At 35.1% G+C, this 13,708-nt stretch overlaps 1 protein-coding gene across 12 annotated transcripts in view; it reads right to left on the reverse strand.

The window, feature by feature from the left end:
* The window catches only part of LOC123535289 (acetylcholinesterase collagenic tail peptide-like), a 135,786-nt gene that overhangs the window by 17,102 nt on the left and 104,976 nt on the right, over positions 1-13,708 (reverse strand). For all 12 annotated transcript variants that reach the window (XM_053520026.1, XM_053520028.1, XM_053520030.1 and 9 more), the window contains 8 exons: positions 9,991-10,056; positions 8,510-8,586; positions 6,235-6,296; positions 3,662-4,406; positions 3,273-3,316; positions 2,079-2,151; positions 1,368-1,493; positions 73-198 (listed from right to left, as the gene is read on the reverse strand). In XM_053520026.1, the coding sequence (XP_053376001.1) occupies positions 73-198; positions 1,368-1,493; positions 2,079-2,151; positions 3,273-3,316; positions 3,662-4,406; positions 6,235-6,296; positions 8,510-8,586; positions 9,991-10,056 (1,319 nt within the window). The remainder of the gene's footprint in view (positions 1-72; positions 199-1,367; positions 1,494-2,078; positions 2,152-3,272; positions 3,317-3,661; positions 4,407-6,234; positions 6,297-8,509; positions 8,587-9,990; positions 10,057-13,708) is intronic.

The raw sequence follows: 13,708 nt of genomic DNA on the forward strand, positions 1-13,708 counted from the left end.
TTTCGTGAAATGAGCGTAAAGTGAACATGGTGAAGCTCAGCAAAATTAGTAAAAACTCACTTCCGTACTTACTTTCACAATATTTGCTACTTTCGTCGGATCCGTCGGCACAGTTTGGAACACCATTACATTTTTCCTTTAGAGGTATACAGAAACCTGATGATTCACACTTGAATTCAGCAGCTGAGCAGATGTAATCTGAAATATAGAATTTCAGAGCAATTCATCAGCCTATCAAATAGAGGAGGAAAAAATAGATTTGTTTTCAGTGGTACAGAACGAACGGACAAAAACATTCGAAACGAGCGAATATAACCTGTAAACAAAAGTGTTTATAAAAAAATGCATTCTCATTCTTTCTGAGGTTTTGATTATTACTTCAAGTTCAGGCCATGGCAAATGTTCTTAGAAAAGCAGAACGAATGTTTGCAGATGAATCGAATTTTAACAACTGCACAATTAGCCTACAAATTGCCCAATTCTCTGTTTTACACAAAAGTTTAAAATTTTCAGCTGCTTTAAAATTACTTCTTTGAATAACTTCACCTATATAATCACAAGTTTTAAGCATGAGTGATGCTGAGATAGACATGAAAGAAGGTAAATTATTCTTTCAAAAACTAATATCAGACCACCACTAAATCAAGAACAAAAAGAAAACTCTTTACGATATGCTTTCCTCATGATACTTATGTATATACAGAAAGACATCGGGTACATACAGCGCATACTTTAGTTAAAGGGACTGGCCTCCAGGTCGTTCAAAAACAACAACAAAATATTTTTTAGATATCTGGAAATAAATGCTATATTTCTTAAGAAGGCTTTAAAACTTAACAGAAAAACTGTAGTATTCTTCCGAGACAAAAATTATCGCCAAAGTTACTGACGGTAACAAAATTTTATTACCTACCTATACCTTGTGCTTTCAAAAGGCAGTATTTATCAAATAACATCTTGTATTATTTTCTAAGCCCGTATAATCGTTTGACGGACTACTTTCATTTCCCGGGATTTCCATGATAGCAATTACAAAAAAGTTAATAAACATCTTATGGTATTTTCTGAAGCTGTATCACGCTAGTCGGGTTTGACGGACTATCTGTTTGTAGATTGGTAAACTGGACATTTTGTATCACGTCTCGTCAAGTATTTACTTTTAGTATCACTCTTGTCCTACAAAACTGTAAGAGAAGTAACTCGATGTGATACAAACCCAGGTCAGTACAGTAGTTTAATATTCATATTATCTCTATACGGGTCCCAAGATTGACCATTTACGGCTTAAATGTTTTTTCCTTCTCGTAGGTTAGGCATATTGTTATGATTTTTCAGTGGCACAACGGGTAAAGAACAAATATGCATACCACAATCACTTTCTATCTCATCTGATCCGTCTGGACATTGAGGGAAGCCGTCACATCGGAACTTCTGAGGTATGCACATTCCACAGCTACACCTAAAACTGTCCGCCGTGCAATTGAAGCGACAAGCTTCAATTTTCAGAAAAGAAAACATTACACATCAAGGCAACTATGTAATAAAATATTTTATCGAACATTTACACACCCTATGCACATTGCCCAGCATAGATTATAAAGATACAGTGCTTACAAAAATCACGATTTTTTTTCTATCTATTTGTTAAAAAAACTTCTGAAATAAAGGATATCGGAAACGATCCTGCATTCTCATGCAAGCCGCGGCTCCTGGTTTTGTACAACTAAAACGATGGATAAACATAATTATACAGTAGTATCACGAAGCTCCTGATTGCATAAAACTGAAAATACGACTCATCTCATACGATAGTTTCACGAAGTCCTGGTTGTTTAAAACTGAAAATACGGCTTATCGTATACGATAGTTTCATAAACCTCCTGATTGTATAAAACTGAAAATACGATATATTAAGTACGGTAGTTTTGCGAAGCTCCTAGTCATACAAAACTGAAAATACGACTTATCGTATACGATAGTTTAATGAAGCTCCTGTTTGCATAAATCTGAAAATACGGCTTATTGTATACGGTTTTTTCACGAAGTTCCAGATTTTAAGTCATGAAAACATTACTTACCCACGACTCTGTCACAGGTGACCCTCAGCTTTTCAACCTCTCGTGTGGTTGTTTCTAGTCGTGTGACGAGATTCTGTGGTGACAACATAATTTATACAATACATAAACATAAAATATAATCAGCTAAAAATATAAGGGTCATTATTTATAACAGTAGGCTTGCCTTGATCAACAATGATACATTCGGCTCTTTTTGACGGACCGGATCACACTCGTCGCAAGCGCCTCGTGGGTTCCAGACACGGTAAAATCCATCAGTGACGAATACAGGTTCCGTTATTGCAACTCTATTTTATCAAAATCGTTTTTTCTCTCGTTTAGTTGTGTACAGTTGAAACGGCAACGTCAATTATGATTTATTTTGACGTCTCAGTTCAATATCGGAAGCATTACGTCATTTCAATATGTGTCGTTGGGTTATTTTTTCATTTACGTTAGTATTGCCAACTTCATTCAGTCTATACTCTTTAGACAATATTAATATGTCTAGATACGTATGTAAAACAAAGATTATTAGTTTTGCATTGAGAAATATGCTCTCATTCTTAAGCAGAATAACACTACACTCCTTATGGGGGCAAAGGACAGTAAATTTGAAGATTCCACAAATCTGCGTTGATAAAATATCCAGTTTTGAGAAATGCTAGGGAAGTGTTGAGCGAATGTATTGCATATACTTAGCAATTCATCATGTGACATTTTCAGCCTGTGGATTCCGTTGTTTCTATGATAAAAACGAGTAAACTCCGGTTTCAGGACACTAAATTTGGAGACAAAATGGCCCAGAATGCACATCTTGCGCGACCTGTATCGAATTATCTGCAAATGACTGACCTAAAACGTGTATATATTTTTTAAAGCATGTGACAAAGACAAAAATACTGGTGGGAAGAAAAGTGTCTCATAACCGTTTACATTTTCCGCAAATTTGAGCTGAATCTGGATGACCAATTCCATTTCAACCGACTTAACTAGTTGAATATAAAGGTCTTTAAAATACATTTATCCCTTTTATTAAAAAAACGTACCCGGGCAACAATACGAAACTGGCCCCTGCCACTCAAAGTCGCGCAATTTCTCCGCTGTAGAACTCCTGAAAACCTAATAATGCATAAATCTTTAAAGAGAAATCAAGGAAAACAACTTTATCAAAGAAAAAAATGGAACAAATAGTACTTTTACCGGGCAACCTACCTGTATAGTGTTCTGCATTTCCTGGATAATTCTGCTCTCTTCCACTGAAAGATAAATTTAGAAAAGAAAACAGATAAGAAATAATGGAAACAGTCAAGATTGCAAAATACAGATATGAAGTGCCAATAATGTTCTATAATTATGCGTGAATAACGACTGGCACTTGTAGTTTCAGAGACGAGGATTTTAAAGATAAACTGATGTAGCTTTACATCTAAAGTCGGTTGTGTTCTATTCCAAATTTTTAATTGTATTAAAACTGACTTTTGACAGATAATTTATTTTCGAAATAATTGGTACGTTACAGAACAAGATTCATGTTGTCGGAGGCTATTTAGAAGAAATATCAAACAGTCCGTTTAGATATGACAATGTATATGTTTATTTACCTTTTGTAATATCACCAGGGCGCCCATCAGTACCAGGTAGTCCAGGAGCTCCCTTTTCGCCTGGCCTTCCATCATACCCGGGCGGACCAATAGGTCCCTCGGGTCCTCGAGTACCACGTTCACCTTTTGGTCCCGGCAGACCTGTTCGACCGTTTTCGCCACGTAAACCGGGTACTCCTTGTTCTCCTTTTACTCCATTTCGTCCTGGCTGTCCATCAAAACCCGGAAGTCCCTTTTGTCCGGTTCGACCTGGCTCTCCTCGTAACCCTGGTCGACCTTCGCGCCCTGGCAAGCCTGGCGGACCTGGTTCACCCTTTGCACTCGCAGTACCGGGTAAACCAGGGGAACCTGGCGGACCCTCAGGTCCATTCAGACCATTTAGGCCAGGTTCACCTTTCTGGCCGTTTCTGCCATTTCTTCCGGGTAAACCTGGTTCGCCCTTAGGGCCCCTTTCTCCTGTAGTACCCGGAAGTCCAATTAAACCTCTCGGACCGGTAGCTCCAGTTAGCCCATCTAACCCCTGTGTCCCGGGAAGACCGGGACGCCCTGGATCGCCAGCTGGTCCCTGGGGTCCCTGGAACCCTTGCCTGCCCGGAATTCCTGGGGGTCCTACTGGTCCTCTTGGGCCCCGTGGTCCAGCCGGACACGTGCAGTTTTGGGTTATTTTATCACCTGTGTTACCATTATTGGTACTTCCATTTATAATTACAGTCTGGTTTGTGCACGTGTTTTCTAAGGTTTTTATCTGAAATATACGAAATTTTATAGTACAATCCACTTCTGCCATTTATTTTTCTAAAAACATACACATATAAAAATTTAGAAACAGATAATATAAACGGAAACATACATCATTGTATGTTATCTTCGGAAGAATTTCTCAGAAAACACTGATTGTATATCTTACCGTTACATGATATTCGTAGAGACCCCATCATTTTCAAGGCTGATAAAAAATAAACTGTACAAAACATGAACTTGATATGCAATCAAATCTCAAACAAGTTAAGAAGATAACTGTGTGTGGTGATAAATAGTATGTATATGCGCAAATGAATTTTGATTTTATTCTTCGGCAATTTCTTCGCATAACATAATTCTTTTTTTAAATTAATGTAATTCAGCTTCTCGCCAAAACTGTGATACTAAAACAGTAATATATACCGAACAGTTATCAAGACACGTTATGTGTTCTCTCACTGATAATCATGAAAATAATGCAGTTTTCATTATATCTTCGATAACAATGGCAAACTTCAGAAATTGGGTTGCTTACTGATAAGCTGATGTGCGGTTTCCGGTGTTAAGGCTGTATTGAAAATATGCGCTTTGGTTTTATCGCCATTTTTGCATTAGAAGATTTGGTTTTACCGCCATTTTTGCATTAGCAGATTTGGTTTTACCGCCATTTTTGCATTAGCAGATTTGGTTTTACCGCCATTTTCGCATTAGAAGATTTGGTTTTACCGCCATTTTTGCATTAGAAGATTTGGTTTTATCGCCATTTTTGCATTATCGGATTTGGTTTTAGTTAGATACGGGGTGGGGTTGTTAGACTTTTGGCGGCTTTGGATAAAACTTCAAATTGCTGCGGTGTAAATAAAAATAGGGTCTTTTTCGTCTTCTTTCACTACTAAAATTAGATATAAATTAATATTTTAAGCAAAAGAAATGTATATATAAAGCGATTTTTTTAAAGGACACCCCATTAAACGTTTAAAAATTTGACGTCGTTTTCATCAAACTTTGTGTTCTTCAGCCCCGTGTTCACAAAACATTTTCAGTCTCAGCTGAGTTTGATAATGAAACTTTATTTCTCATTTATATCTAAATAGTGTGTTTTAAACTACATTTTAAGTTAATATCTGCTTTCAAGTGGCTATTCAGTATTGATGGTTAGTCTCATTTGGAATTTAATATTGAAGTTTTAGTAAAATTGATATTAAAATTTCAAACTCAAACTCAGCTGAGACCGAAAAATGTTTTGTGAACACGGGGCAGACTGTAGCCTTTTTTAAAAAGGCCACATAATGCGTATCTTTATATTTATAGCGTGCTTTATTTGATTTTAACATTCTAAATCGGCGAAATAAATACGAGTCATTATTGGTCATATTGTTATGTATGCGAGATAAAAGAAATACGTGTGATGAACCATGGTTTAGAAAACAACCATGTGCCTTCTATCGTTCTTTGAAAGAGGATAAATTAAATATCTCAAACGAACCTCTTTTAACATTCTTTAAAAAAAATAAACAAACTGAAAATCTCAAACTCAGCTCTTTAAATTTTATCATCTGACACTTTTAAACTTCTTAGCTTATCAGTCTAAGATCAAACAGTGTTGAGAGAAGGTAAATTCTAGGTCGAACGTGATGAAATTTAGCCTATACCGTTTACCAGCGCAGGATGAAACTTTGGAGGATAAAAGATGATAAAACTAGGAGGTGTTGAAATATATTCTCATCTGTTTTCATTTGTTTATCTATACAGGTCTTCAGATGTCGTGATTGTTTTCCGCTTTTTTTTTTTTTATTTATTTTCCTTAAAGTTCACAGTGTACACATACTCACTTTTCCGTAAATTTCAATAAATCTTCTTTCAAAACCGTTTATTCGATCACAGTTAAAGCATTCTGAAATGAAATAAAATAGAATGTTATGTACACTAGAAACAGTCAAGAAACTTCGCAGCAAGTCTAAAAATATATGAAATTACAATTTTTTCTTCAGTTTATACACTCTGTTATCCTATACCTATTTTATCTATCCAATTGCGAACGTTCATTTGCAACACGTGACCGTACAATATATTACTGTATTTGGATGCACGTGCGTACAAAAATCCTGTATTTTCTGTATTTGGACGCACGCGCGTACAAAAAATCCTGTATTTTCTGTATTTGGACGGTTCAACAGTCCCATGTTAAACATACGATAAAGCCCGGAACGCGTGAAAATATTCCGAATGTAAATTGGATGAAGTAGGCACTCTATGTATAGAGTTTGATTATGCGTCTTGAAATCTGGATTTATTTTGAGTTTGTTTTTTTGTTTACAACACACAAAAACGATTCAAGGGAAAGCAATGCTATCTGATTTAGATATTAAAACGTTCGTTAATAATCAAAAACTTAAAAATACAGTTAAAAGGATCATCATATGTTGGAATATTTGAAAAGTCGCTAAAAGAAGCCGTTCCGGACGAAACCTAGAAATTGGTATCAGCCCTGACTGTCTGAATAGCTACCTCGGCAGTTTTTATTTAACGGTTAAGAAACAAAATGGAGCAGATTATGAATGGCAGCGGACGGGCGGTCAGCATCCAAAACATGTCTGCTCTATAATTCAGTTTTCGTCTGATCTTCACCAAACTTGCTGACAATGTTTGTGGGCATTACATCTCGGCCAATTTCGATAACCAGCCAAAGTGTACCAGGCACTCTTTTGATGGTAGTCCTTGAATTACTCGAAAAAAGGGGAACTTAGCCTTGTCCGCTCTTTTAAGTCGAACAGTTTTCACCCGATCTTCACCAAACTTGCTGACAATGTTTGTGGGCATAATATGTCAGCCAAGTATTATTACCACCCAAATCGCCAAATGGCTGTTGTAGGGAGGTTGCACTATATACTTTGTTTAATGATGATACGCAGAAAAAACAACATTCAATGAATTACGTAAATTACGTATGAAGTGAAATAAATATAGAATAAAAAGGTTATTTAAGGTCTAACATTGTTCTGTATAATATATATTTGCACTCATACCAAGCTGGGAAAAACTAGAAAAGGCAGGAATACAATATTCAGTGAAACATTTTTAATTTAAACTATTATTATAGTAAGATAAAATAGATATAGAATAAAAAGGTTATTTAACATTGAACTGTACAATACGAGATATATTTGGACTCGTACCCAGCTGAGAAAACCATATTGAACTCGCCTAGCGGCTCGTCCAATATGGTTTTCTCAGCTGGGTACTCGTCCAAATATATCTCCGTATTGTACAGAACAATGTTAAATAACCTAATAGTACTAGTTATTTGCCAATTCACAGATACTATTCATAATACTCGTATTATCTATGTTAACTATATAATTTTCAAATATGTATTTGATTGTTATTTCATATAATATACAATGCTAAAATATAATATATATTAGTTTATATAAAAATGACAGACAAATAGAATATACGAAAATTATAATTAGAATCAATCATTTAATAATTGTGCTTTCGTTGTTGAAACAATTTTTTAGGCTAGAAGACTCCTTGCATTTACAAAAAGTGGGGCTAATAAATTTTCGGAAATGTTTCTCCTTTTGCAAGTGTCACCAAGTGAGGTTTAAAATATTTTTTAACCGTAACATACATTCAGTATTGAACAAATAAAGCTGTATTTCGTATCATCATTGGTGGCCAACACGAGTATGCCAGGTACTCTATTTTCAGCAAGTTCTAGTCCTTATCGTTTTATTTATAATGAATGCATTCTCATTTGTTAGTGGTGTTACTCTCCTCCCTTTTTGCAAACACACCCTTTTCCACCCTAACCTCTTCCGTCATGTTTTATATATTTTTATAACCAAAATATATCTAGTAACACTTGTCTGCTTTATTTTCTACTGCAGTTTCTTTTTGTGGTTGACGTGCTTTGCGATATGTGGCCTGGGCTATATTAGCTGTGCTAAATGTTCGCAGGAAGCTTTCTCTCGTTGATTCTTCCAGGAGACCTATAGCTGATTTATAGTCTTTATTTTCATTGATGTTTAACATGCATTTGTCTTTTGATAAAGTATTGTTTCATTTTCAATAAATTATAGAAAATACAGGTGTAAAAATTACCTTTTTCACATTGCGGACCCTCATACCCCGGGCAACATTTTATTTGTTGGTTTTCGCAAACCATTCGCCATACTTTTCTGAAAACGAAACAGAAGTAAAATCTCAATATATGGTTACAGTGAAATGAAACTATAAACCGAAAAGTGATAACTCAAGAACATGTTAAAAGACAGAAAATCATAACAATGTTGCATTTAGTATGCGTCTGAGAATAAATTGGCACGCAATGTATAGAAAGAGAACAAGAGGAGAAGTAAGTTGTAAAAATGTCAAAGAAAATAACAAGAAAAGTGAGACGTGGAGTAATAGCTAAATAGGTTAAACATTAGTAAAGAAATAAATAAAAGAGATATAAAACAAAAGAAGCTTAAACGTTATTTAATAGTAAAGGAATAGACATGAAACAATGGCTAAATATGCAAAACATTAGTAAAAACATAAACAAGAAAACAAAGACATATTTTGTGGACGCATTGGTCAAGAGGGCTAAGACGCTTCGCTACGGAGGTGAAGGCCCCGGGTTTGATTCCTGGCGGTGTGTCCTTGGGCAAAGCACTTTATCACGATTGCCTCAGTTGACCCAGCTGTGCTGTGAATGGGCACCAGCAAATTGCGCGGGGGTGGGGGTAATTGGTTTTAACGGTTCTGAAATAGGGTCGCTTAAAAGCTCTAGAGAGCTTATGTTCATTGTTTCACAAAGCGACGTTAAATAAAATTAACCTTTACCTTTACCCTTGTAGCAATTTCCGAACACATTAAAGAAGGTAAACAAGAAAATGAAGAAATGTGTTGCTCAAAGCGCTAAAATTAAAGACCGACATAGCGAAAAACGAGAACAAAAAATGAGATCGCTCAGACAAAAGCTAAAGAAATTAATTCATATGGAAACACAGGCAGTTTAAATGTAAAAAATATTTTGTAAATAACTGTAAATAAATACACAAGAACATTGATAGATTGTGTTATTTCTGAAGAGCTAAAATAAATACTAAAGAAAGAAACAAGAAAAAGGAGGCACAGAGCAATGAAATAGCCGAAGACGAAAACTTCAAATTATCTTCGGCGAACATTTGTAAATTTATCCTTTTTGTTTTGCTCATTTGAAAAGAGTTAATACAGATTTCGTAAAAGAATAAAACGTAATTAACAATTAATCAATGGATGTCTGGTCTAAAGTGGGACGATCAATTTTGAACCCAGACAATAAACACGGTAACCTACCGTGTGAAAATGAAATTACAGAAACATGTACACATGAAATTAGTTTCTAAATAAAAGAAATGCAAAGGTCTAAGCCATTCAGGTAGAAATGTGTGTCGGATTTTTTCTACATTGACTTATAATTTTTAATTTTCAATTTCCTGCGGATATTTACACTGAAACACTGTCCTTCATAAACATTTCTAACTGCTATGTGATGAACTAACTTATTTCTATTATTTGCTTCAAATATAGAAATAGCATCGTTCATAAATTCTTACCTTTTTAAATAACCATCCCAACATTCTTTTGGCGCCCACTTTGTGCATTCATTTGAACATATTCGTCTGAAAATAAAAAAAAATGGTAGGCTATTATTGAAACAATTACATGAAAAAAAAAACTTTATTGTTTTATTCGTGAACATTTCAGATTGGAGGCCCTAATTTACAAGATATTGCTGCGTGTATATTGACTGCTGTGTCCATACTGAAGTGTCTGCAATGAAACGAAGGTACGTTTAAGTTGCAAAGGCATGTACAGTACGAGGACTACCCCAGTTCCAGGTATGAAAACCACATACGGTTATCTCTGAATGTACAACACAAAGTTGCCCATCTCTATGTTGCAAGATTCCCGAATTGTAAGATCTGCAGATCGCATCGCGAAATCCCTAGATTCCTAGAGCTCAAAATTACAAAGTTATCCCATAAACTGTCGGATCCTGAGAATGCAAGAGCCCTAGCCCTACTGCGAGCGATGAAATGAATTCGTCACCAACTCTGATTCACCAACTATTGTAATATACTGTATAGTAGGGATTACGTGTGTTTTCTTTTTTTTCTAACTTTTTTTTCTTTTGTCTGCAGAATCCTAACGCTATGCTAGCATAAAACGACAAAAAAAAAAAACACCAATAAATCAATAAATTCTACCTCAACATCCTTAGATTTCCATGAAATGCGCCGGAATATCTGAGATATTTATTTTCACGTTGGCGTCATTTCCATTTGAGCCGCACCATGAGAAAACCAACATAGTGGGATTGCGACCAGCATGGATCCAGACCAGCCTGCGCATCCGCACAGTCTGGTCAGGATCCAAGCTGTTCGCTAAAAGTTTCTCAGTTGCCATTAGGTTTTGACAGCGAACCAGACTTCCAGACTTCACGGAAGCACAGGCTGGTCTGGATCCATGCTTGTCGCAAACCCACTACGTTGGTTTTCTCATGGCGCGGCTCATTTAAATTCATTATCCATTTCGAGGCCGTGATACGTATACGCTTTGCCACGGAACGCATAGATATAAAAAGGTGGTATAACAGCCCGTGACCGCGGGGTTCTCTCTGTCAACACACGTGTTCTCTCTTGTTAAAACTGTTTAAAGACCCCGCCCCCCCACCACACACACATACACATACACGCAAAGTGACAAGAACAGCAGTTTTATGTTATTTATGCTAGAATAAAAATAAACGACTTTAAATTGAGAAAACAGTAGAAGAATGGTTATCAAAGAATTCATTTCAAAGAACCATGAAACACACACAGCAATTTAACGATACAGCAATTATTGAAACCAGTTTACAGAAAGCCGTGGAGATTCGTTCACACAGTCTTAAGTGTTAAACAGTACATCTCGAGTCAATTCAAGCAATTAGATTAAAACGCAGTTAGAGATACACTTACTTAAAGTAACATTAAAACACATAGTTAAGAGATAAAAATGCTTTGAAACGAATAATCTAATTTCCTTAAAACGGTTTTGAAATGTACATTCCCCGCCGAACGTAATACCAGTACAATTCTTAAGGTATTGGACCCGTAATAGAATACCTCCTTTTTAAAGAGTATTCAATTCCTACCATAAACCTACTTTGACCGCAATTTTCAGAGGAGCGTAGGTTCAAGCCCCAGTGGGACCAAATTTTTTCTTCTTCATATTTTCCTTTTTTCCTAGTAAGTTTTTAAGTCTTTCAAGACTTATTATGGATGTATTGTACAAAAGTGGAAAATTTTCATTTTATAAGCGATTTCTTGCTGTTTAAAGTGAATTTATCTCTAAATCTGGAGGGGTAGAGTTAGACATCTTTAAAAATACTAAGTTACGTGCGGTAAAAGTTTTTTATTTTGCCTTCATTCTTTAGATTACATATTGTGGAAGAAATGCAAGTAGGTTTTACTTCTGCCCCAAGGTTATTTTTGAATTAAGTGAGCAAAATTCAAAACAGACCCACATGATTCGACCTTAATTTTTCAATGTTGGAGTTAGAATTCTGTCTCATTAAATCTGTTTCCTTGAGGCACCCTAGAAAAAATGTTATTTACAATTCTATTTTGTGTTTTATAATTCTCTGCAAACGTTTTAGATAGTGGCCATCAGATTGAAATTTGTCTCTACTTTAGCTTGAGGAAATACCATAAATTATACAAAATTTACAAAAAACGGCACGGTAAAAGTTGTTTAAAATTTGCAACACAGTGCGAAATGCAAAAATATTTTAATACATCGTCTTTCATAACAGATACAAGTATACTCTTTGTGGAAAGCATTAGCCTGACAAGACAGGTTTGATCATGTGATTTTTATACCATATTAAGCAGCCTACAAAAAAGACGAGAAGGGAGCCGATCGAACACCTTCCAGGCTAGAAATCCGGGTTCAACGCAATTACTTCTAGGAATTCAAATTTAGAAAAGTGTGTTATCCATATGTTCCCTTTAACATAAAAAAGAATAATAAATGTTTAGACTGATAAGAGATTTATCTTTCTAAAAAAGTGGCGGCAGTTTTGGACATCGGATAGGTATAACTTTATTTATAACAAAAATGTCACGATGAGGTATTCGTCATCTGCTAAGAATGGCAGCTACGTCCTTTGTCATCTAGGTCTTTTCAAATACAATGATATTGACATACTAAGTATTGGTAAAAAGCAAGCAGTAGCGATAATTTTTCAATTCTTGTACATTTTCGTTATAGAGTTAAAAACACCTTTAAAATAATTCCCCTTGTATATGCTTCGTAACTGTTTGTACGTAAACTGACCAAACTCAGAAAAAATGCTAGCTATAATTCTTTATATTTAGAATATAGGTTTGACTGAGCTTCAGAAAACAACATATGGCACCTTTTTTGACCGAAGTTTTTGTTAAAGCAGTTAACAATTATATAAGGTATCTACACCAGATATTATTTGCAAATCCATGCGGTTTTACGGCAATTGTACGCAAATTGAGCAGATATTTAAATAAAAATTGCGTTACTTTCTCATTTTCAAGCGCTTACATTTTTCAAGATGAATTTTTAATGGTTGTTCATGTCGTTACGTTTTATATTTTTAGGATCCTTGCAATCATTCCAGTGTTTTGTGAATTGATTGATGTGAAATGCTAATCTGGTATGCCTTTGAGAGACGCTGTAATTTTAGTGAATTATTTCGATTTGTAGATGCATCTGTTTTTTGTTAAAATTCTTTAGAAATTCCGTCTTAGTGTATATTTGTGATAAACAAAACGTGTTCCGGTGGCACCCAATGAAAATATGCCATTGAAATAAATGACAGTGATTCATATATTGACAAGCAGTCAAGTTCTTTATTACGGCATCGTAGATGCAAATGCCTTATTGATTATACATTCTGTCCTTTTTCTTTTAGAAAAGATAGCAAAAGTTCCAACTGTCACTGAATTAAATTGCAATTTAATTGATTTATCTGACATATGACTTAAAAATGTGATTGATTAAGGAGAGGAATTGGCAATAATGAGGGTGAGAAAATGAACATGTTTCTACTTACCGAAACTTACCAGTTTTACGGTGATACGGGATCTACTTATTTTAAAACTTTAATACCGTTTTGCGGATGACAAATTTGGAACTCTTATCGTATATAAAATTTCATTATAACATATCAAATGGTACATCTTATTCTAGAACGAGTTGGAACTTAAATGTTTCATCTGCTTTTACATAGAAACCTCAAGAATATATACAGTA

This window comes from Mercenaria mercenaria, chromosome 12, assembly GCF_021730395.1.
Source record: "Mercenaria mercenaria strain notata chromosome 12, MADL_Memer_1, whole genome shotgun sequence".
NCBI classification, from domain to species: Eukaryota; Metazoa; Mollusca; class Bivalvia; order Venerida; family Veneridae; genus Mercenaria; species Mercenaria mercenaria.